Source organism: Bombus flavifrons, chromosome 16 (assembly GCF_040668555.2).
Source record: "Bombus flavifrons isolate JBK064 chromosome 16, iyBomFlav1_principal, whole genome shotgun sequence".
NCBI classification, from domain to species: Eukaryota; Metazoa; Arthropoda; class Insecta; order Hymenoptera; family Apidae; genus Bombus; species Bombus flavifrons.
In genome coordinates, this window is record NC_138457.1 from 3,823,104 (window position 1) to 3,847,310 (window position 24,207).

At 26.6% G+C, this 24,207-nt stretch overlaps 5 protein-coding genes across 14 annotated transcripts; 3 read left to right on the plus strand and 2 right to left on the minus strand.

The window, feature by feature from the left end:
* The first annotated feature begins 82 nt into the window (after positions 1–82).
* Positions 83–5,029, plus strand: Pcif1 (Phosphorylated CTD-interacting factor 1). Of its 4 annotated transcripts, none has more exons than XM_069129240.1 (6): positions 83–336; positions 935–1,217; positions 1,562–1,717; positions 1,793–1,932; positions 2,014–3,378; positions 3,460–5,023. In XM_069129240.1, exons 2-6 carry the CDS (start codon positions 960–962, stop codon positions 3,728–3,730), a joined length of 2,190 nt encoding a protein of 729 aa, XP_068985341.1. In that variant the 5' UTR covers positions 83–336; positions 935–959; the 3' UTR covers positions 3,731–5,023. The 4 variants fall into 4 exon arrangements, with proteins under 4 accessions (XP_068985341.1, XP_068985340.1, XP_068985342.1 ...); XM_069129239.1 differs by lacking the exon at positions 83–336 and adding an exon at positions 352–481 and having other exon boundaries at positions 3,460–5,025; XM_069129241.1 differs by lacking the exon at positions 83–336 and adding an exon at positions 442–581 and having other exon boundaries at positions 3,460–5,024.
* A 1,290-nt stretch (positions 5,030–6,319) lies between these two features.
* JMJD4 (jumonji domain containing 4) lies at positions 6,320–8,218 on the minus strand. The gene is made up of 4 exons (XM_069129446.1): positions 7,762–8,218; positions 7,393–7,690; positions 7,044–7,314; positions 6,320–6,974 (listed from the first exon to the last, which is right to left on the minus strand). The coding sequence occupies exons 1-4, from the start codon at positions 7,994–7,996 to the stop codon at positions 6,519–6,521; spliced, it is 1,260 nt and encodes a 419-aa protein (XP_068985547.1). The 5' UTR covers positions 7,997–8,218; the 3' UTR covers positions 6,320–6,518.
* A 656-nt stretch (positions 8,219–8,874) lies between these two features.
* Positions 8,875–13,866, plus strand: CycY (cyclin Y). The gene is made up of 4 exons (XM_069129338.1): positions 8,875–9,853; positions 9,950–10,170; positions 10,379–10,665; positions 10,737–13,866. Exons 1-4 carry the CDS (start codon positions 9,622–9,624, stop codon positions 11,023–11,025), a joined length of 1,029 nt encoding a protein of 342 aa, XP_068985439.1. The 5' UTR covers positions 8,875–9,621; the 3' UTR covers positions 11,026–13,866.
* A 1,959-nt stretch (positions 13,867–15,825) lies between these two features.
* Positions 15,826–18,628, plus strand: LOC138188128 (zinc finger protein 672). The gene is made up of 4 exons (XM_069129637.1): positions 15,826–16,354; positions 16,426–16,575; positions 16,877–17,044; positions 17,154–18,628. The coding sequence occupies exons 1-4, from the start codon at positions 16,220–16,222 to the stop codon at positions 17,862–17,864; spliced, it is 1,164 nt and encodes a 387-aa protein (XP_068985738.1). The 5' UTR covers positions 15,826–16,219; the 3' UTR covers positions 17,865–18,628.
* Positions 18,629–18,900: 272 nt separating this feature from the next.
* On the minus strand, positions 18,901–24,031 carry LOC138188124 (uncharacterized WD repeat-containing protein alr3466). 7 transcript variants are annotated; one of them, XM_069129620.1, is made up of 11 exons: positions 23,732–24,031; positions 21,904–22,093; positions 21,751–21,809; positions 21,506–21,689; positions 21,113–21,285; positions 20,711–20,791; positions 20,359–20,630; positions 19,776–19,985; positions 19,595–19,699; positions 19,352–19,458; positions 19,137–19,295 (listed from the first exon to the last, which is right to left on the minus strand). In XM_069129620.1, exons 2-11 carry the CDS (start codon positions 22,078–22,080, stop codon positions 19,284–19,286), a joined length of 1,380 nt encoding a protein of 459 aa, XP_068985721.1. In that variant the 5' UTR covers positions 22,081–22,093; positions 23,732–24,031; the 3' UTR covers positions 19,137–19,283. The 7 variants fall into 7 exon arrangements, with proteins under 7 accessions (XP_068985715.1, XP_068985720.1, XP_068985719.1 ...); XM_069129614.1 differs by having other exon boundaries at positions 18,901–19,458; positions 23,732–24,029; XM_069129619.1 differs by having other exon boundaries at positions 18,901–19,458; positions 19,776–19,841; positions 23,732–24,024.
* Positions 24,032–24,207: the final 176 nt, after the last annotated feature.

Below are 24,207 nucleotides of genomic sequence, written 5' to 3' on the forward strand. Positions count from 1 at the left end.
CGATAAAATATCATTTAATTGATTTATGCGGTGAAATATATACGTAATTATGTATTTATGTAATGAAACAAGCAAATTATTGGTTAAATATTCTCCGAAAACTTCATATCGTTTCGATGTTTCGCTTAATGCGAAGTATTCTTTTTTTTTTTAACATCTGCCATTCTGCCATTCATTGTAAAGAAAGCTTTAACTTTGCTGTCGTTGGAATTGGAATTTCAGTTCAAGCAAATGGTATCTCACGGGTGGAGGTCGTTGCGTCAAATCTCACAAATCATGAATGAATTCTAAGTTCTGTTGTATATTTTCTACAAATTAGCAACATTGTTGACACTAGTAAGTCCAGCATTAACGGCTACGTGTTTTTTACAAATTTGCATAATCCTACGTCGCGAAAATTCGCGAATTTATCAAACGGTTTGGTGGCATGTAAACAAACATTGAATCACGAAATGTTGTCATATAATTTTAACAGTTTTACGTACGTAAATTTATTAAAAATTCATAAAGAAAGTTGCAATTTTACTCATTCTTTTGTAATTCATGTTATAATAAAGAAGAAATTAATATATTTTTAGAAGGTACGAAAGTTCTTTCTAAAATTTATTACTTTTTTAAAGTGTAAAACTTTCATCTTTTATGTTTGTAAATAACTTGTAATTACTAAATATATAAGTAAATTTGGTATTTATAAGCATAATGTTCTTCATCTTGTGATATAAAAACTTACTTTGCAACTTATGAAAAGACAAAATGCAAGGAGTGTTGATTAATATATTTTGTTGCAAGATATTAAAAATAAAACATTGAGAATGTTACATATATAAAGAAGTATATAAATGTGATCAAATTTTATATGCATATGTAATAATTACTTGCTATAAAGTATCTATTAACAAGAATAATTGTGTCATATGTGTTATATGTGCTAAAGTATTTACCACAACGTGCGTTGTACGATGAATGAAGTAAGTGGAGGAAAGCAAGACATACCAAATACTTCTTCTTGGGAAACTTTATCTGGCCAGTCTGCATCTTCATTGTCTACCATGCATCATCATCATCAGTCGTTACAACAAGATGCAACTCCAACTGTTGCACAAGTTATAGTTCCTACTCCTGTAAAACTTCAGACACCTATCTTAAGCTCAGCACAAAATATATCTGACCACTGTTCACAACTTGGTCATATGCAACAATCAGGTCTAATGTCGCAGGTAAATATTTATTTATAATCTATTATCTAAAATTATTAATTGCTTATATGAACAAAACATGAAACATAATCTTTTATATATTAGAATTCAATTGTTGAAAATTAAAAGATTAAACTATTAATAATTATATTCCAAAAGTGAAATGAAATGCAATATTTTTTTGTTTTAATGAAATGATAAATTATGCAGATACGAGATTCATAAATAAGGAAATTATTATATCTAGGAGATTAACTGACTAAAAGAGTTGAGAAATACAATTATAATTTGAAGATAATGAAAACAAAGCAAATATAATAATATTTTTTCCCCATAAATTATTATTTATTTCTATTCAATTACAGGGTACACCACCAGGAACGTTCCCAGAACCTGAACTTTCACCTGAACTTCAACAACAAGGATGGAAGAAGTTTTGGAGTAAAAGAGAAAATCGTCCATATTTTTGGAATAAATTAACTGGAGAATCATTATGGGTAATACCACCATTGAAACCTCAGGTACTAAGGTATAACATTTGGTTGTAGATTAATAAAAACATAAACTTATATGTGTCAACTGCATCTATATTCAAGTTTGACCCAATTACGGATCCACTTGGTATATGCGGTGTACCACCTGTTTCTGGAAATGGGACGATTCCCCCAGGAGGAACACTTAAACGCAGAGCTTCTGAAGATAGTGTTGTTCCAGCTGCAAAGAAATTTGTATTAGCGTATGTTTACTTGACTGAATTTATATCATTTTTATATTAAGCATTTTTTAAAAATTCTAATATATTTTAATTTAATGATAGAGGACCATGGGATTTGGAAATTCCAACAAATGTTATAATATACGAGAGAGCTCCATCAAATTTACCTCATGTTCATCCTGAAGCAGAAGCATTACGGTGTAGTTTACTTGCAAAGTTGAGACAATGCTATCAAGAATTGTGTCATACTCGTGAATCCATAGATGCTCCAAAAGATTCATTTAACAGATGGCTAATGGAAAGAAAAGTTATAGACTGTGGTTCAGATCCTCTTTTACCAAGTCAGTGTTTTCCTGAAATTTCTATGTCTATGTATCGTGAAATTATGAATGATATCCCTATTAAATTAGTCCGGCCAAAATTCACTGGTGATGCAAGAAAACAGCTATCGCGATACGCAGAAGCTGCAAAAAAGATGATAGAATCAAGAGCAGCTTCGTCAGAAAGTAGGAAAGTTGTAAAATGGAATGCAGAAGACACATTTCAATGGTTGAGACGAACAGTTGGTGCTACATTTGACGATTTTCAAGATCGTCTTGCACACTTAAAACGACAATGTCAACCACACCTTACAGAGACTGTAAAAGCTAGTGTTGAGGGTATTTGCCTGAAAATTTATCATTTATCAACAGAATATGCAAAAAAGGTTAAAGATAAAAATAATCAAATATTAAAGGATAATGGTTTAGGAAATGTTATACCACTAGGAGGACCTGCTAGTGCACAAAGGAAAGTTTGGTGTTATCCTGTGCAATTTTCTCTTCCAACTCCTCGTCTTCCACAAGTGGATTACCTTCCTGAACGTGAACAGACAATGTTACGTTTTCATGGTGATACTGCGTGTATTAATAACATGCATCTTACTAAATTAGAACATCTATATAGATATAATTGCTTCGATGATAAAAAATTCGAAATGTTTTTACCTCGTGTTTGGTGTATGTTGAAACGTTATCAAACATATCTTGGAATTAATGAAGGACAAGCAACACAAATGGCTCTGCCTGTCACAGTTTTTGAATGTCTTCAACGATCATTCGGCGTAACATTTGAATGTTTTGCATCCCCATTAAATTGTTACTTTAGACAATATTGTTCAGCATTTGCTGATACAGATTCTTATTTTGGATCAAGAGGACCTTTCTTGGACTTTAGGCCTGTAAGCGGCTCATTTCAAGCTAATCCACCATATTGCGAAGAACTTATGGAAGCTATGGTTAATCATTTCGAACGTCTTTTGGCTGATTCTACTGAACCTTTATCTTTCGTAGTATTCTTGCCTGAATGGCGGGATCCAGCACCTAATGCTCTTATCAAATTGGAAAGTAGCCATTTTAAGCGCAAACAAGTAGTGGTACCTGCAATGGAACACGAATATAGACATGGGTTTCAACACATATTACCAAAGTAAGTTACAATATTTTGGTTTCAATATTTATGCAAGTAATAAATAGAAAATACATACAAAAGACCCTTTTTACATTATAGAGGGGAAGTTAATATTAGAGCAGCGCACGGAACATTAGTTGTATGGTTACAAAATGCAGCTGGTACTGCTCGTTGGGGTCCTACTGAAGAAAGAGTCGAAGCATTATTAGAAGCATGGCGTCCAGGAAGGGAAAGAGAACGAGATAGACAAGAACTTTTGTCACCACCAAGGCAAACACATCAGCAAATACCTTCTACGCCTATCCCTGTTTTAACAACGTCGACAAATCCAACAATACCGTTACAAACATTATCCACGCATCCTATATAATTCTTAAACAATATTCGGAGAGTTCGAAAAAAAACTAAAATAAGTCTAACAATTTAATTTTAATTCTTTCTTAAAGAAATCGGTCTTTTACAGAATGTATTTGGCAATTACATTTTATGTAGCAAAATTAACATAATAACAATACGAAACATCGATTTCTGCTAATACTGTTATGCCTATTATGGTAACATTCATGATATAGCGAATGTAATCGTAAAATCGGAGATGCAATGTAATTTACGTGTTCGAGTATTTAAATAAGTGAATTACTTGAAAACTTATTAAAATGAAGGACAGAAACTCTTAGTTTTGGTTCACTGGGATCTCGCTATATTGTGAAAGATACTGTACTTCAATATTATTCATCATATGTGCTGTAAGAAATTCATTTCATCTAAAGAAGGTATACAAATAGATATTTACAATGTGTACATATGCGTACAGAAAAATTATTTGATTATTATGAATTGAATGAATATTATTATGCTACCTAAAATTTCATATAAATCTTTTCTATTAAAAATTGCGAGAATTTATAACTTAATTTTAATAATTCTTTTGTGATGTTTATCATAGAGTGCAATTTCTTTACTTATTTCCAACATGAAATGTTAAAAATATGTGAGATGTGACAATGAAAAATATGTATCTATTATATAGGTATAAAAAATCATCATTCGACAATTGATACAAAATCACGTTGCGTGGAGTCTAATCTTTGTAATAGTGTTAATTGTTGGTAATTAATAAGAAGACTTTGTAAGACGTGATACCCTAATAGAGGTACTTGCCATGCAAGTAAAAATTGGTACTATTATGAAAAAGTTATGAGAAAATGCAATAGTGTGTATGCGTGTGTGCCCGTGTGTGTAAATAATGAAATACATAATTATATTTGCTTGTTTTTCATCGGAAAAATTAGTTTATATGGAAATAATTTAAAGTAATATCCCCTTTTTATACCTTTTATCCATGACAATCTGTTTCTTTTAACATGAAATAACAAAGTGCGATAGATACTCTGTTTTCTAAATGTATCATCAGTGCAATATTTTATATGAATTTTTAATAGAACTTATAAAAGAAAATATGTACAGAAATATATTAACTTCTTTTATAGAAGACATCTTTGTTACTTTTCGATGAATTTTTAGATCTTAAAACGAACATATAATTGATTTATAAATTTGTATAACACTGGATTATAATGATTTATCCCTCAATTTATGAAATTGTTCAAGATAAATTCATAAAAAAATACTGTTCCATAAAATAAATGTGTCTTGAGTTGAAAATACATTTGTATATATATGTATTAAAAAATCAAATTAAGTATAGAGTTTACAACTATTATTTTCACATGAAACGAAATATTTCTTTTTAATAATATAATGGCTTTTCCTTTAAGTGAAATATATATATAAATCATATATATTATATATAAGAAATAATATAAAGAATATCATACAATATATTTTCATTATATTTCTATTATATTTATACTTTTTTTCTTTTTCAATTAATTACATAAGCAAATCCTTAATATACGCATTTTATGTCATTCTAAGAAATGGTGACCAATTCGTAATTTTACACAGTTTAAAATAATAATTTAGAGGTATTATATACACACATGTGACATAATATCACACAATATACTTTGTAATTTTATTTTATAAATTCAAAAGAAACAACTGTGCTATATACATATTTTTTCCGATACTAATAAGTTCGTACAATTATTTGTGTTTATAGATAATATACATACTTATACATATCTTATACATTTTGTATATGTTTATTAGTAGCAAATTGTACATAGTTGTACAATATGTATATGTATATATGTAGACATAAGACACTTATGCACATATAATTTGTAAGGCATAAGACAATATAAAAAAAGGTTTATGGGCACTTACTATTTTAGTACTTAAACTCCCATAAAGAAAATAAAATATACTCGTAAAAAGATTATATTATTGTTGAATACGGTATAAACAAGTAGAGTTCCACATTTTATAAAGCAACTTGCTACTGTTGAATTAGAATACTGTTTTTTTTTTTTAGATATAGAGATATTTACATTAATACAAACTATATAAATAATTCATACTTCTAAAAGCTGAAAAACTGTTTCTAATAAAAGTTATCCAATTGACAATGAAGTCATTTACTGAAGATTTTTTATTTTTAAGTGTTGAAGATTCAAAGATCACATTTTTTTTAATACAGTGTCATATTTTTATATTTATATTGTGTTAGAGGTTGAAACATTTTAAAATAAAAAATAAAATATTTTAAAAATTACGAACAGAAAAGTATATTTACCACAAAGTAATGTATATTAATAAAACTTTTTATTAGTCTTAAATTAATCAATTTATCATAGTTAAGTATTAGATGAAGAATAATACAAAATTTAATATAATATAAATATATTTTATGATTTTAAAATATTTAAATAAAAATATAATTGAATTTGCTACCTTTTTTTATTTCTCAATTTTATTAGATAGTTCACAGTACTTACAAAATATACAACTTTTATTTATGAAAATATATATTACAGATCTTTTTTTCAATTCTAATTAATAGGTGTAATAAAAAAATCAACGTTTTGTTTTTAAAAATTATGTAGTCGCTTATATTCAATATTTACAGATTTATATAAAAACTTGTTGATTATATGTATTACATTATTTACATCATAATATTTACATTTATATAAACAGAAACAAGATTTTTATTTTCTTATTTCATTTTTAATTTTTTTTTTTGTCTTTTATCATGTAGATGAATGTTCAGTTGAGTCATATGATTGCAAAAATAATAACAGCTTGTTCAATAATTTATGAGCTTGCTGTTTTTCACAAATTAAATAATAAATAGATTTCTCTTCCATATCATTAATAAAGTCTATCAATGTCAATTTTATTGAATGGAGATCGAATACGCAATGGCTAAATCCGAGTTTATATCTATTAAAGGTAATTACGTCCTCTTTTTTTAAAACCATGCTTAGACGACGTTTAGCTATAAATGTCAGAAAATTAAAGAATAAGTTATAATCCATTCCATACGTTGATTTCAATATTAATTGACATTGTTCTGCCCAATTGCTCATATCTTTACAGTCATTAACTTCTTTCATTACAGAGTTTAATTCCTTTTTTAATCCGTGCCACACATTTATAATATTACAACCATTGATCCAATTATGATTGAGAGAAATTGTATCCTCCTAAAAATAAGCATCATAATAAGTATAGAATATTACTTAACTTAAATAATGATAGTCAAGTATACTTACTATATTCCAAACTTGATGGTGCCAGCCAGATGGTACAAATATAATTTCACCTTCCTTCTGAATTACATCAATATATTTTATCGATCGCTTATCATAGGCCTTATATACAGCATAGTTTTCAAGTTCTTTGGATGTTGCATCATATATTAATTGACCATGTATATCTCTAAGAAAATCTTCTTGACCTGGAGGGAAAAGTAACCAACGTTTCTTTCCAACTATATTAGCAGACCAACTGTATGATCCAAATACATCTGCATGCAATGGTGTCCTATATATGGAAACTAGTTTACCTTACTTACATAACATCAAACATTAATAATTTTGTGCTTAAAAAGTATATTTTTACCATGTTCCTTTTGGGCCCATATATACAAATCTATAATCATCATTTAAATCAGGATGTGCCATGTAATATTCATTTAGCCAGTCGGATGCAAAATACTCAGGAACTGTATACATAGGAGCATTGGGGAATAATTTCTGACAATGCCAGTCCTTTAAGTACAAAAGCGCCATAGAATCTGAATAATTGTTTTTTGCATAATCCATCCAATAATCTAAGTAATCTTTCATTTTCATATCATCTTTAGACTGTGAATTGTAATATCTCTTTTTACAATCTGCAACTGGTACTATACAATCTCCTATAAGACAAATATTTTAATTAATAAATAATACGCGTATAGAGCAAATATAATGTTTATAATTTGTTTACCAAACGATATATCAAGGACGTCGAAATCCGGTGCACCATCTAGATTCCATTGTCTTTTACACGACCAATTTTCAGTTATATTCGACTTAAAAATACACGGTTTATTCTCCATTAAATATTTCGAAAAAAAGTCATCGTATGTTATCGATGCATCAACATAATCAATCCAATCGATTATGGTGGTCTTTTTGTTAACAGATAACCTCCTGTCTTGAACTTCGACTTCTTGTACCATCGCGCACTTTTACTTGAATTAAATTTAATAATAAGCGAACTTCATTATAATTTTTTCATATATATACATACCCATGTATACACGTATGTATACATATATAGGTACACATTAAAATATAGAAATCGACAATGATGTATAGCTGTTTTTAAAAAATTACGACACTTTTTTTGAATGGATACAATGTCACGAAACTAATTAAAAACTACCTTGAAATTTTGTTAATCTACGCGCATGCGTATATGTTATGTGCGTTATATTTTTAATCATTATTATTTATTATTACATTTATCGTTATGTGATATTATGATTTAATATTTTTTGTTTGCTACATAACCATGCACAGTTAAACTATTCTTTTCTTAAAGTTGATTTATTTTGTTCATTCAATTTAATTCATTTTATGTATATATTATCTTGCTTTAACTACATAACAATTTCATTATATAATATTATACATATTTGTATTAATTTTTGTATATGGTTAAAAAAGTTATTTGATACCATAGTATATACTTCATAAATTACTTTTAAATCTAAAATTAAAAAAGTATATTATAATAGATAAATTTATTTAGATTTATAAAATGGAAAACATAATGGGAATAAAATGTTGAAATAATTTTTAAATATCTAACAAGTTAAATTCATATGTAACAAAATGTTGGATCTAGAATTTTTAAGTAATTCGAAGTATTTTAGCATTATTTTGTTCTAAAAACATAATCTTGTTGTAAAAGAAATTATCAGTTTTCTTTTTAATTATATTTAATGTAACATTTCTAGCAGAAATTTCACAATCGTAAAAGATCATATTATAATTTATATTTCAAATGAGTATAGCCGCGAAAAACTGTAAGTACATAAAACAAATTCTGAAAATCCCTAGTTTTCGACCAATGATAACGTAGGTATATTAAGAAATCTGGATGTCCATAGAAAATAGAAAACTTTTTGTCATAAAACCAATGAAAACATAACTTGCATACAAGGTAAAACTTGGTAAAACTGGAAGTCAAGCCTTTCTACCGTATATACACGTTGTACTTTATGCATGAATATGCAATATCAAAACAGTAGACTAAGGCGTGCGATAAACACATAAAAGTATTGGAATATTCCCATTAAATGTTCCGTAATAATGAGAATGACATACAACGAGAACAAAAAGTATCACAGCTCGTGTACACGAGCAGAAATGAAATTTGACTGACCGATGATTTAAACAAATAAATCAACCGGCATGAACCGTGCTTAAAGGCGTTGTCAATGTAATAGACGTTTATCATATTACTAGCTGCAATCATTTCTAAAGTGGTTCTTCAAATTTTTAATCGTAATTTTCTGTGTGCAAATTGATGCAAATATTTTTCTCTTGATTATTATATGGATGCGTTCAAGCATCCATGTGGATGAAAGTAAAAGAAGAATGTATATTTATATCGCGAATAGTTTTGCCAGCTGATTGTCATCTAAACGCATCATGTGAAGGATGTGCCGTGAGAAATTTTAGATTATACCACCCATATAATTACCATAGTAACGAATATCATACTCTGATTTATATTTTATGAACTTTCAACTGGAGGTAGAAACAGAGTGGAGACATCAACGAGTCTCTTGAAAGAATGGGAAATAAAAGTAGTTGCTGCGTTTATTCCAGTCCTCAAGTTGGACGTAAGGAATTAGGAACTGAAGGTGTTACCCGAGGTCTTGAGGAACATTTACCAGAAGGTGGAATTAGTGTTAATAATTTACAACATATTAGCGAACGTGAACCAGAAGACTGGGACTCAGATCCATCTTTACACCCCTGTGCTGGCACTATTTTTATGGAACGATCGAAACAGGCTATTGAAAGTATATAAACTTATTTGAAAATACTGGCTAAACTTATTTTTAGAGCATTATTATTATTTCTTTTATTAATTTGTTTAAAAAATATATCTTTTTTAGATGGCATGGTAAGAAAAAAAAGTCAGCACCAAATTGCAGATATAAGGCCTTTAAAAAAGAGTAGCAGTTGCAGTACAATATATTTAGATGACAGTACTGTTTCACAACCAAATCTTAAGAATACAGTAAAATGCGTTGCCTTAGCTGTTTATTACCACATAAAAAACAGAACCTCACAGCGACAGATTGATATATTTGATGAGAAACTACATCCCTTAACGGTAATCTATATATATATTATTTGTTAGATCAAAAGGATAAAAGATGTACAATATAATATATGGAAAGCACTATAGCTTTTTAGTTTATGTTCAACATACAACAATCTATACCTTTTACATAAAAATTTAAAAAGATGAATATATAAAAATAAATTATTCTACAAATTGCAGTTTAAGAGTATATTTATAATGTCTCTCTCATTTATAGAGGGAGGGTGTTTCAGAAGATTATGATAAACAGAATCCAGAACATAAACAAATTTACAAGTTTGTGAGGACATTGTTTAATGCTGCTCAACTTACAGCTGAATGTGCCATCATAACATTAGTTTACTTAGAACGTCTGCTTACCTATGCAGAAATAGATATAACACCAGCCAATTGGAAACGAATAGTACTTGGAGCTATTTTATTAGCATCAAAAGTTTGGGATGATCAAGCTGTATGGAATGTAGATTACTGTCAAATTCTTAAAGATATTACAGTAGAAGATATGTAAGTTGACATCTATGTTATGTTCAAATGTATTCAAAATAATTTTTATTAAATATTTAATATTTATTTAGGAATGAATTAGAAAGGCAATTCTTGGAAATGCTACAGTTCAATATAAACGTTCCTTCAAGCGTGTATGCTAAATATTATTTTGATCTTCGCACGCTCGCAGAAGCAAATGAATTAACATTCCCTAGTGAACCCCTCAGTAAAGAAAAAGCTCAGAAATTGGAAGCTATGTCCAGAGTTTATGAAGACAAAGTTACTGCTGAAGCTTTACGTACTGGTATTAAAAGATGGTCAAGTTTAGATAACATATGCATAGGTGGACCTAGACGTAGTATTGCCATTCTATCCTAAATTTTGGATATAAGTAGGTACATTACTTATATCCATACATTCTCAATCAAGGTACGTGAACAAGAAAAAGGTTTGCAGACCTATTTCTAATATAGTATTAATCAATTTCAAATTTTCATAAGCATATCATTTTTATTACTCAATAATTTGTATGTACATTCTTTTACTTAAGTATTTTAATGCAATACAAGTTTTATAAGCATTATTTAACGAATGTTCAATTTCTTTTCAATTACGTTTGTTTGATTGGATTGCACAGTTCTACAGTTTTTATAGTTTCAGTTTGTACAATAATATATTGTAATATCTATATATATATATTTCACTTGTTAAAATTTGTTTTTATGAAAATATTTCTAATTTGATTTCAATTTGAATTCACGTTTTATACGAATAATAAAATTATCGAGAATTGTCTACAGTTGCTGGGAAAATTAATTTTTTAATTGGGGACCTCTTAATATATTAAAGCAAATTATTCACATGTTACATAAGTAAAAGTAATAATAAAGTTTTTACTCTTTAATTAACTTCTTTGATTAAAAGGAACAAATTGTGATATACGTCAGTTATTTTCTATTCAAAATAGTTATGAATTAATTAAATGATTTAATAGATAAACTTCTAACAAATTCGTTAATAATGATATAGACAAAGATGAAAATATTTCGCGTTATAAAAATTGATTTGAATCTAGTTTTATCAAATTTTCTGTGCATTAATGTTATGCATTTTAATAGAATTTATTCTGAATAATTTCAATAAATATATTTGAGGAATTTGTAAGTTAAAGTCTTATTAATTAATAACGTGATATGTGTAAAGTACCTTTTTATATTCAAATACTTTTCCAAATTTGTGTTCATATATAGTTTAAATTAACATTAGTGCGAGATATAATGAATATATGAAGTAATGTATATTTTATAGCATTAGCATAGACATTATATAAAATTTCAAATTTTTTCAATGTAAATTGCGTTTATGATTTGTATTAATTTTTATCATTTGGTCGATTATCATTTCTAAAGTGCAGATAAAATTCATTACATATTATTAATCATGTATAATTGATTATATACATCTTGTATGATCAAAATCTTCAATAATTTAAAAACTATTATTTTTGTTCTTTATTTCAACTAAACGAAATTATACAAACATTATATTGCTTCGATCGCTAATTTCATACTAGTTACATCAGTATCATTAAAATCTTTCTTTCATACTTTCTATGTTATATATTTTGAAAAAATGTATTACTGAGGATTAATATACTGATAGCCTTATATTTTTTGGTCTTATTAAAATACTGATGAGCTTATGTTTGTTTTGAAAAATAGTAAAATTCATTTCTATAAATATATGCATGATTTTATTTATATTATTTGTAATTTTTAAATTATAATATGGCAAGAATATATTTTAACGAATTCCTTTACTTTTTGTGTAATTATCTCTGACATAGTAGTAAAAGATATATTAGCTACAGACATAACAAAGAATATATTATTTGAAACAGTCATTTACATATAAACAAATCTTAATCGCAACTGTTTCTCTTTCTCTTTCAATTTATATATATCAATGTTAAGTTAGAAATTATGTAAATTTATGTTTGTAAAACTTTTGATTACTAGTATAGAGATATTAATAATTAATTTGTCTATGATGATTTATAATTAATAAAATGAAGTAATAATTTGTAGCAATTGCAGCATTTTAATAAAATTTTTAGATCAGCCTGTTTATTATACAATTTATATAAGCAAAATGCAACTTGCATTTTTAATAATTTTCGATTATCTCAAATGGTGATAGTATTACATTCAATTAATTAGTAAGAGTCGTTTTTAATTAACAACTTTGTAAAATTAGTACTAAAATTAGAATTTAAAATATATGCATAAATAAAAATTAATATTTCACAAAAAAATTTAATACATTTTAATTTCGATATTTTGTTTAATTACTTTCAGAGATACTTATAAATATCTAAGAACATATAAAACTTTTATTGCATTCATTAATTAATATGTTCTATAAATGTTGCAATAGGTTTTGATGAATTAGTCCAATGAAATGTATTATGTTTTTTTAAATTTCTGAAAAAGGACTATGTTTATTATTATGCAATGTTGTCATGTAAAGAATACTTTTAAATTATACCAATTTTGTAAAAAAAATTGTAATTAAATTGATGCATGTATTTAAACGAGTCACTTAATTTATTTACAATAGTTTGGTAATATTTGATACTCAGAGATTGAAATCACATGAATGTTAAAGAATAGCAGTAAGGTAACATTAATATTGTAACCGATTGTTTTTATAAAAATTAAAGTAATCTACATTTTTAATTGAATCTCAGATACATCATTGTAAAGTAATTGCAGTTTATTTTTATTTTTGTACTTTACTATCAGAAATTGAGCACACTGTTGTAAGGAAATTTAGAAAATAACAACTAAGTGTTAATATGAAATTGTATAATGCCAAAATGTAATAGCAAATAAGTAATTTTGAATGGCATTCATAGTGTATTGAAATAAGGATAATATTAACATATCTGCACTTTTGCCTAAAAAGGACTTTTTCATTTATGAACACAAAAACAAAAAAATATATTTTTTACTACAACAAATGGATTGGTTTTATATATTATAAAAGATGAAACAAAAAAGTAAACAGAGAAATGATGAAATGTAAATAAATGAATGCATTAAGACATGCCAAATACTTGCTTCAAAGTAGCCAAAAAAGTATATGCAATACAAGTTTTGTTTGTTTGAATATTCTTATTTCCCAAAGAATTAAGATTTACAGTTTTTTATGCATAGCTATTTTTAGTATAACTATTTTTATAAATAGAATCGCATTGTAAAGACAATCTCGAAGTCTGGTTGCGTCCTATGATAAACTGCTATACTCTTGGTCTATGTACTTCTCATAAGGTTGTATTATAAATGAAGTAATTTTATTGACACCTTGTTGTGTGCGTGTGACTACTGTAATATTAATACTGAATTGTTATTTATTTAAAATTTATTAATGAAACTTATTACCCCTGACCGCTGTATAATATTCTATATAATTTGTATATGTATAATATATATTCCTCTAAATTATTATTTCTAAAGATTATTTATATAAATGAATATTAGTTTATGTTCTGCTACTATTTCATAATGCATTGCTTTGTATAATGTATCAATGCAATGGTCAATAAGATGTTAATATCTGTAGTACAATATATTGTACTTGGAAGAGAATGGTATAATGGTATCAACTTTCAAGTCTTCCATTTTGACAACAGTTTCAAGATTTTTTTTTAGTTTACAAGATGATACTTCTGTGGTATATTGCAGTAATGCTTCTAAAGAAATGAATTGTGATACATAGTTATATACACTTACTATAGACTTATATATGATTGCTTTAATATATTCAGAACAGATATCCGTTTTAATTATAAAGCATTCTATTATTAAAGTGTGTCATATTATGTACTACAATTACTCTTCTTTTATTTCTTTTCTATATTTTCTAATGTTCCTAATATTTTATCTGTGCTTACTTAATATCTAAAGACATTATTTTCTTTTTTATTCGTTTTAACTAAATCTACATAGCATGCAAGATGTATATTAATTAAATTTATGATGTATAATGATATTATGAAATTTAATTTATTCTATAATTACTTGTTATAATAACGAATTTAATAATTATATTTCGGAAAGTAATAGATGCATTTACTAAAAAGAGACCATAGTAGTGTAAGTTCTTTCCTTGATGAAAATTTTTTATAAGTAGAGACTTTGTAATTGATAAGATTTAAATAATACAATTTTATATATATATATATATATATAGAAGTAATTTACGAAGTAAGAAGTTTAACAATGAGTGCCCCCTGAGATGTATTTCTGTATGTATGTATGTATGTCATACATTTCAAAGGGATATTCGAAAAGATTAACTCTAGCGCATCTTATATATAATGTATATAACATATGCAATACAAACTTGCTTCATATTTCGTATAAACTTCTAACAAACTAATATTTTATAATAATAAACTGTATCTAAGAAAATGTCTTGAGATACGCATTTGTATTTATATTTTATATTATAATTTCTAAGATTTGTCAGAAATAAACAGAAATAAAAAAGGAAGATATTGCATTTTAAATATATTTTCTAAATATAATTTCATTCATATACACATTAGAAATAAATAATTACGTAGTTTCTATGATACCAATTTTTTTTTAATAAATTTTCAAGTGATTTATTTACATGAATAGAAATATCTTTACAAAACATATATTTATTATGTTTATATTTATATACAAATTCATTCTTTATATTTAAAATTTAATCAAATAAAAATTTTAATATTTTTTAATATAATTAATTACTATAATTCATAAAAAATATTGAATAATATTCGAATTTAAAATACATATGTGTGCATAAAGAAATATAAGATATATTCATAATAATTTTATTACGCAATAGTTCTATTAGCCAATTTTCTTTTCATATAAAAGTCTCTAATATCGAATAGTTTTTAAATAATTAGAAGTCTACAATTTGTTTATTAAGGTTGTTTATCTCCTCTATACAATTTGTAATCTTCCAAATAAAAAGATTTACATCGGTCATAAAACTAAATTTATATTCATACATGTTTTCGAAATACTGTAGTATTTATAAAATAATTCTTAGCTATATAATATATTTGTGTTCTCTGCTTTTTTTGTTTTTTGTTTTAGAAAATCATTACGAAGTGATTTTTCTTGTAATTCTTTCTTCGTAATCGATTTATAGCTTTGGATGTGTAACGTTGTTTTTGTTGAGAACCACTGTTAAAATAGTTCCTATATGGTTACATATATACAGAACCTAAGTTATACGAAAACTGAATGGCATGGTTTACTTTAACTATGTGTGTATCTGTCAGTATATACATGTATACAGATGCAGATAAGTTGAAAAATAACGTACTAAAAAATGTTTAAAAACTCACATGCAACTTCTAAATTAATAACGATAGTGCATGTTTTAATAAAAAACATGAAATAATATACATAATTGTATGTATCACTTTAAAAGGCTTGTGACACAATCGTAGTATTTGTTTATTCATTTTTTGAAAAATTACAACTGTATATATGATAAAAGAACAATGATGTTGCATAAAACAAACTTAAGGCTATGTCGCCTCTGTGGTAAAGAGAAACAGCAAGGCACAGATTTGTTTACAGACAAAGTTAAAGGGATTGTACTAATGTCGATTATAAATAAATATTTCTCTAAAGAGGTATAATTCAAATATACTTTCTGTTAGGTATAATTTTTTAAGAATTTATTTTTATACCTTTTTTGTTACAGGTGATAAATATTTCAAACTCTGATGCATTTTCCAAATATGTTTGTAGTGATTGCGAACAAAAGATATATGTATTTGATGAGTTCTGTTTGATGGTAGCTAATGTGCAGAAACAACTTGCAGCCCCATCTTTGGAAATTGATTTTGCAGAAGTATAAAATGATTTTTAACTATTTGTAATTAAATGCATAATTCTGCTTTAAATGTAAAATAATTTAAATTAAGAAAATTGATTTCCGCATCTTTTAAATTGAAATTTTCAATAGTTTCATATCAATAATATATGTACAAAATGTCAATCATATAATTTCAACAGATTTTTGACTAAAGATTTTAAAAAATGACTTCAAAATAGCTCATTTAATGTAAAATGTATTCTATTTAATTATAGATTAATTATTACATCACAAATATTTTTTATTTTGGATAAATATATCAGTATTATATTTACAGGATATGTTATACCAGTTGAAAGAAAGTGATACACTACCAAAAAATACCTTAAACAAGCAGGGAGTAAAGAAAAGTATATGCCCAATATGTGCTAAAAGTTTTAGATGTCAATCACATTTAAACAGGCATAAACGTATTCATACTGGACAAAGACCTTTTGTTTGTAATGTTCGTAATTATTTAGTTTATTTAAATAAATAAAAATTGAATACATTGAACACATTAAGAGATTATAAAAATCTTTTTGTATTTTAGTAAAATAGTAATATTTTTTTAGATTTGTAAAATGTCATTCAATCAACAAGAAATCTTAATGAAGCATAAAGAAAGACACGAAGGAAAGAAACTATTTCAATGTGCAAATTGTCATCAATCATTTCGTTATAAAGTTTCTTTGAAATCTCATATGATAAATTTTCACATAGACATGGAACAGTCTGTTAATAATCAAAGTCTGCAAATGGAAAGCAGTTCATTTACATGCCCTGAATGTGGTAAGCAATTTGTAACAAAATATAAGTTACAAAGGCATTCAAGATGCCATACTGGTGAGAGACCATATCATTGTACTTTTTGTTTAAAAACATTCTCTCAAACTGGTAATTTAAAAGTGCATCAGGTGAAGTATCATCAAATGAATAGTTCTGTAACTGAAATAAGAAGACAGACTCAATACGATGATCAAATAGTTGACTGTGATATACCTACAACGTTAAATAATTTCCATACAGTTAACATGTCAGAGATCGAATTGCAAAATACGATAAACGAAACTATAAATTCTACAGAGCAGAGTAGTTCGTATGCCTCAAAAATATATGAAAATTCTTTATATATTGATGAGGAAATTGAAACAATTCTGGATCGCGATCTTGGCCAATTAGGACAAAATAAATATTCTACAAATGTACAAGACAAAGTACCACTTTGCTTAAAACAACCAGAGACTCCTGAATTACTGCACAGTCTATTATATGATGATGGTTAATTTTCGCAAGTTGATTGTATAATTGTTTATTTAAAATAATATCAAAATTATTTATATTCCAAATCCGGAATTAAGTTATATACATATTGATAATTATAAAATTATATGTAGTTCTTTTCATTAATATACATTTCTATTTTGTTAATGATGCTATACACGTATATAATTTCTAGAAAGTAGTTTCAAACATGCATTATTAATAATTTGACAATATTTGTTAATGCTTTTTATAAGCTTTATTATTTAAAAATTTTTGTAAATAATTCTATACCTTTTATTTTTATTTGTTGTAAATAAATAATTCCATGTGTATACAAGTTATATACATACAAATTAAGTCAGTCTTGTTCAACTTACTCCATAGCTTGGAAAACTTGTAATACAACCTACTCGCCTATAGCTTTAAGAATGAGATAGAAAAGGAAAGAGATGATAATAGATCTGTTGATCTCTAAGAGATCTAGAGGAGGACAAAGCCAAATAAGGGGCTTCTTTCATGGCCAGTAGTGGTTTAAGTCATTATTCTGTATAAGGAATTTCGTCTATTACGATATATTGAATGTGACAGTAATAACAATTCATTTATATTTACTCATCAGATATGGTATTATAAATATTATATAAAAGAATACTTTCATTATCGTTAGTAGAAAAATTAACAATTCATACAACAACCTACTAGTTATCGTACATTAAAATATTTACTTAAATTTATTTCTTTTTATATTTAAATGTTTATTAATGTAACAATACAATTAGAAAACTCTAAAAATATATATGAATTTATTTATAAATCTTCCATTCAAGTACCCTGCGCTTTTTACTTTCAACAAATATGTACTAATATTAGCTAATACTAATACATTAGTCTTTTTGTAATATTGGAAATGGAAAAAATCATCTACACAAAAGGATTTAGAAATGAAAATAATATTGAAATCAAACAAAAATTAAATTTAATAATAAAATAAAAATAAAACCGATATTTAAATTACAGCGCTGTATTAAATTGCTTGTCGAAATGTATAATATTGGCGACTTAATAGTAAGTTTTATTATGTTTCTGATAATATATCCCTTGAAAGACATGTAACAATAAACTTCTGGCTTCGTACACAATTGTTTTTCGATAAAATAATCGTATTGATACGGCGTCGAATTTCTATTTTTACAATAGCATTATAATTACATTAATGAAGAATAGCTAACCGGCCAGTGTTAGTAGCATAAACAAAACCTTGGCCAGGTTGGGGTGCCCACCTGATACAATTTATGCTTGTATGTCCTCCAGTTGATTGATTATTTTGTAGTAAATCTCTAACCCACAACATAGTGTTCCTTTTACTCATGAAATGTAAATATTTCGCTATATTATTATAGTCCAAGTCTTGCATAGGTGGTTTGTTATTTTCAGATTGTTTATGTGTTAGTCTGTAAATAATAGCCATAGTATATTCTTTTCCAATTGCATTCCTTGCTAGACCTACTAAAAGATGCTCCTGTGTCGGCGAAATTGATACAGAAATCACAGAATTATATACTTCCGCCCAATAAATTTCTTCTCCTAACGTTTCCCATTGTAAACTATAAACTCCTATAAATAAAATAACATTGTGTGGGACTGTAATATGTGATATAAATATGTTATAATATCAAAATAATATTATTTGAAATTATACAAATACTATACACATAATGCATTCATATATTAATTTTAAAAAGTTGCTCACCTGCAGCTCCCATAAAGCATGTTGCCAATAGTTTTCCGTCCGAGGAAATATTTACGCTAGCGTCATTACGTATTCTACACTTGTGTATAACAACATTCTTTTCAGCTATAATATAAGAAGTACTTTATGAGTAAATTACTCTACTTCAAATATGGAATATAATAGTGATAATAATATTTACAGTTTTTAATGTCAGGTATTTCCCCCTGAGAGAAGTCCCATGCTTGCACACGATAACTGGAGATTCCTGAGAAGTTTAACACTACTGCTGAGACATCTTCTAAAAAATTTAATATTTCATTGCATATAAATCCTATTAGTTCTGTTTTTATATAACGAAACCCATAATCACTGTCTGAAGGTGCATGTAAAAGTATAAGGTGCCTCAGAACTATAAATTAATTAAATAGCAGATACATATTAGATGATGATAAAAAACATTTTTTGTCTGATAAACGTATAAACTCATTTTATTTTTTTTAGCATTAAGACTAAAATAATAAGGGAATAATTCTCAAAACTATTTTTACTTAGAAGTATGTTTTTCTACCTAAAATATTTTTACAGAAATCTTGAATTAAAATCTTCTAAAAGACACATTGTGTACAAATTATTTCCTCAGCATTATTTTCCAAAATTTCTTAACAATAAATAAGTACTCAAATATGCTTTATTCTAATTAGTCTTATAAATAACATACCATGATTCCTAAGTCACAAAGAAAATTTTAATTGGAACTCTAAATTTTTTGTATCATTACTTACCCGAAGAAGGAGCTCTTTCATCTTCCTCATGTAGAAGATTCGAGTCCCCTCTTCTTCTTCCTGCTCCCCGCCTTGAATTATAGACAGATTGTAATATGGAGCTTTCATCATTATCTACTGATACACTACCGCGTAAATTCGATTGAGTACTGTGTGAAGGTTCGGGTCCCATGGTTCTAGACGATTGAATCGCTTCATTTTGATCAGTTCTTTCGGGATGGTTACCTGGTACTTGACTATTATGCGTCGTTCTCAGATGCCTTAAACGGGATCTGCATAATTTAATAAAAAATAATAAAATTCGATTAGTAATATATTAAAGAACATCTAGTGATATGTATATCATACATACTTGAATAATCTTGATTCTCTTACATAATTATTTCCAATGCCTGTGATTAATTTCTTTCCTAAATTGTCAAAAGCTACATATCTGAAACATATAATCTAATATAACTATGTTTGATTCTGGCAAATATAAAATAAATGTAAATCTTAGATTTTATTCAGTAGTTTTTATATAATAGGCACACTACAAATATTGCAGAAATATATACTTTTTAATATAGGGAAGCAGAATAATAGAGGAAATAATAATATAGGAAATATTTTTAAATTATACTTTTAAAATATAAAAGGAAACTGATATTTTCACAAATATCAAATTTATACAAATTTGATTTACTTTATTTAATATTTATCAAAATTTATAGTTTATAATTTACTTTATAATACACAATGTACCATAACTTACCTTACTTTTTCTACGGTAGACTTTGTAGATATTACTGCAAAGGGTTCAGGTCGACTCCAATCCCAAAAGTGTATTTGATTATTTGTTGCTATAACAAGTAATTTTTCCGATGGATGGAAGGCAAGAGAAGCTATAACTGTCCGCCTTTCCACATTCCAAACCTTGCTATCATCCTATTCCCATAAAATATGTTGTAAATAAATAGTATAAATATTATAACATTTTATAACATGTAAATACTCTTATACAAAAAATACCAGTAATAAGACTGGTCAAATAATTGAGGTAGGAGTAAAGAAATTATTGGGACATTATGACCAAGATTATCTTTCTTATGATTAAGACTTTCAGATATCCAATAGTTTATTCTTATAGTGAAATAAAGTTACTAACCCTTAAATCCCAAACCCGTACTTGACCACCAAGACAACCAGATGCTAATATGTAACTAGAAGAGGGATGAAATGCAATACACCATGGAGTGCGTGGATGACCAGAAAGAATTTTAATGTTTTTTCTAGTTGCTACATCAGTAATATAAACACTGTGATTTCCATGGGCTGATGCCATTTTAGTGCTAAAATTTAATAGAATAAATTAATTTGCAATAAAAAATTGCTTAATAATTAGTTTCTTACCCATCGGGACTGAAAACCATTAAAAATGTTGCTCTAGGATATCCTGGCAGATCATATTCCTAAAAAGAATTAAAGTAATAGATGAGATGATATTAAATAGTTCTATAAGAGTAATAGTTATATAATTCTATAGAGTAATAGTTCTATAATTACCAATTCTTTATGCCTTTTTCCAACTAATTTCATTTCAGCTGCTGATTCTAATGCACGTGTTGTAGTTTTACAGCATTTGTAATATAAAAATCCCAAATCTCTAAGCATTAAGTTTTGTAATATGTTATGAGACTGATTGCAATGAAGCAATTCTGGTCCCTCCTGAACCTGCTCCATTTAGCAGGATATCCTGTAATATTTATAAAATTAATTAGGAAGACTGAACTAAAAATTAAATCTCTCTTGATGAAATTAATATACAAAATGTATAAAGCATAACAAAAATATTCATCAGCTTTCATAGCTAAATCTAAGCATTTAAATCAGTGCAAATGTATTCAGCAGTCATTTTTACAATTTATTTCAACCTTAAAATTCACAAAAACAAGCTCAAAGTTTGTAATATTTATGAATATTACTTGACAAATTGTTCTATGTACAGACATCATACAAAAATAATATTGATCAAATAATTAATATTTCTGACCATAAGTGTTGAATAATAATACGCACCACAAAATATAAATCATAATAATACATTTCTACAAATTAACTAAAAGCATATAGCAAGTACATTTATTTACAGGAGCTAATTTATGCAATAACATTAGCGCAAGAACTTTAACTTATAGTCTTGTAGACATAATTAACTGTTGTATAATTTCTTTTTTACAACAAATGTATGTGAATAAAATAAAAATTTAACCTTGAAATTTAAGACCAAGATTTTTCAAATCTCCATAGCTGCAGGTATCCATCTGTGAAAGCCATGATATTTTTTTATACTCTATGCATAGGAATAATTAGAATTATTTTTCTTGTTTTAATATACATTCCCTGAATATCTGAATGCTTTTGCATAATTACAAATAAAATAAAAAAAATATTTCATTTACACCAATTTCCTTCCAGTCAGAATAAAAGGAGTGACAAAGAATTTATGAAATTATATTATTATAGCAAGCATTTTCATTTTTATGTTTTTATTGAATCCCTATTTTAATAAATTACTAAAGTTCTCTTGATGAAAATGAATTTAAACATACAGATCTGTCAAAAACAAAATGTAACTTTTTAAGGTTAGAATTAAAAATTTAAAATGGAATAACATTTTACAGGCTTAAATATTATTTTTAACACTTCCTTAAAGTAAAATTTTTAACATTATAGAAATATAGAAATAAATAAATAAATTTCTTATTCTATAAATATAAATATAATATAAACCTCAACAAATGTGATGTTATAAATATTATTATTTTTCTCTTTTTAATGAGAGAAACTCATAGTAGTCTTATATAAACAAGCCTACATAATAGTATATCTAATATATATCAAATTATTTTAGAATACTTAACAAATATCGTAAAAATTTAGAAAAAAAATTAAGATATCTATAAATGTTAATTTTGTATCGCATTTAATTCGCTATATATATTTAAAAATAACAAAAAGATACTTATGTAAATAATTATTTTTAAAAAATGTATGGTATTTTCTTAAACATACCTAAAACTTTATTATAAACAAAGTGTTGCATGTTTGACTGATTTCTCATTAAGATAAACGAAATACATTCATAAATTTGAACAATCTGTTACTTAAAAATTCGTATACATTAAAATAACTTTTAACAAGTGAAATGCGTTAAATTTAGCAAAAATTAATCTCAAAAATAAAAAATTCAATAACGAATAATCACTGAATTGTTGGAAACATCAAAAGTACAACATACAATTTGCATGCTAAACATTGTTGTTTAACACGCGTATATGTTATCATAGGAATCTACATTACATTAATTATTCAAAAGCATAGCCAATACTACCTGGAAATACAGTGGTATCTTGTTAGAATGTGGCCGTGCTGTCTGTGTTATCTGTTATCCCCACCGCTTCCTGAAGTCAACTCAGATCTTCAAATCAGATATTCAAGCTTAGAGCTCAAAATACAAAAGCAATAGAGGATAAGCATCACCGATATGTATATATACTAGTATACATAACAATGATAAACATAGTTTCATATCAAACACTTTAGGATCTATGAACTTTCGCGCTAACCTTACAGGTTATGGAATTTTTTTCACATGCGTGTGTATTCTACACAACAGCGTTTATCTATAATTCGATACAGCTAGCGCCAAAGTTCACAATTACTTTTTGATTGATATTTTGGCGCTAAAAATGGCTATAAAGCTTTTTTATAATATAGTATCGACAAAAAGACGATTGTACGTGAAAAAACAAATATGTAGAATAACAATTGTTCATAGAACCCTTAGTTTTAAAGAAAATAAAATTC

Coding starts and splice junctions, on each gene's coding strand:
- JMJD4 (XM_069129446.1), bottom strand. CDS start 7,996: ATGGTACAAGAAGTCGAAGTTCAAGACAGGAGGTTATCTGTTAACAAA. Junction 7,315..7,392: donor ATGGGCCCAAAAGGAACATG/GTAAAAATATAC, acceptor TTCCATATATAG/GACACCATTGCATGCAGATG. Junction 6,975..7,043: donor ACCATCAAGTTTGGAATATA/GTAAGTATACTT, acceptor GCTTATTTTTAG/GAGGATACAATTTCTCTCAA.
- LOC138188124 (XM_069129614.1), bottom strand. CDS start 22,080: ATGGAGCAGGTTCAGGAGGGACCAGAATTGCTTCATTGCAATCAGTCT. Junction 20,792..21,112: donor TCTACCGTAGAAAAAGTAAG/GTAAGTTATGGT, acceptor TATATGTTTCAG/ATATGTAGCTTTTGACAATT. Junction 19,459..19,594: donor ATGCTTTATGGGAGCTGCAG/GTGAGCAACTTT, acceptor TTTTATTTATAG/GAGTTTATAGTTTACAATGG.
- CycY (XM_069129338.1), top strand. CDS start 9,622: ATGGGAAATAAAAGTAGTTGCTGCGTTTATTCCAGTCCTCAAGTTGGA. Junction 9,854..9,949: donor ATCGAAACAGGCTATTGAAA/GTATATAAACTT, acceptor TATCTTTTTTAG/ATGGCATGGTAAGAAAAAAA. Junction 10,171..10,378: donor AGAAACTACATCCCTTAACG/GTAATCTATATA, acceptor TCTCATTTATAG/AGGGAGGGTGTTTCAGAAGA.
- LOC138188128 (XM_069129637.1), top strand. CDS start 16,220: ATGATGTTGCATAAAACAAACTTAAGGCTATGTCGCCTCTGTGGTAAA. Junction 16,355..16,425: donor ATAAATATTTCTCTAAAGAG/GTATAATTCAAA, acceptor TTTTTGTTACAG/GTGATAAATATTTCAAACTC. Junction 16,576..16,876: donor TGGAAATTGATTTTGCAGAA/GTATAAAATGAT, acceptor TTATATTTACAG/GATATGTTATACCAGTTGAA.
- Pcif1 (XM_069129239.1), top strand. CDS start 453: ATGTTGTCATATAATTTTAACAGTTTTAC. Junction 1,933..2,013: donor GCAAAGAAATTTGTATTAGC/GTATGTTTACTT, acceptor ATTTAATGATAG/AGGACCATGGGATTTGGAAA. Junction 3,379..3,459: donor TTTCAACACATATTACCAAA/GTAAGTTACAAT, acceptor TTTACATTATAG/AGGGGAAGTTAATATTAGAG.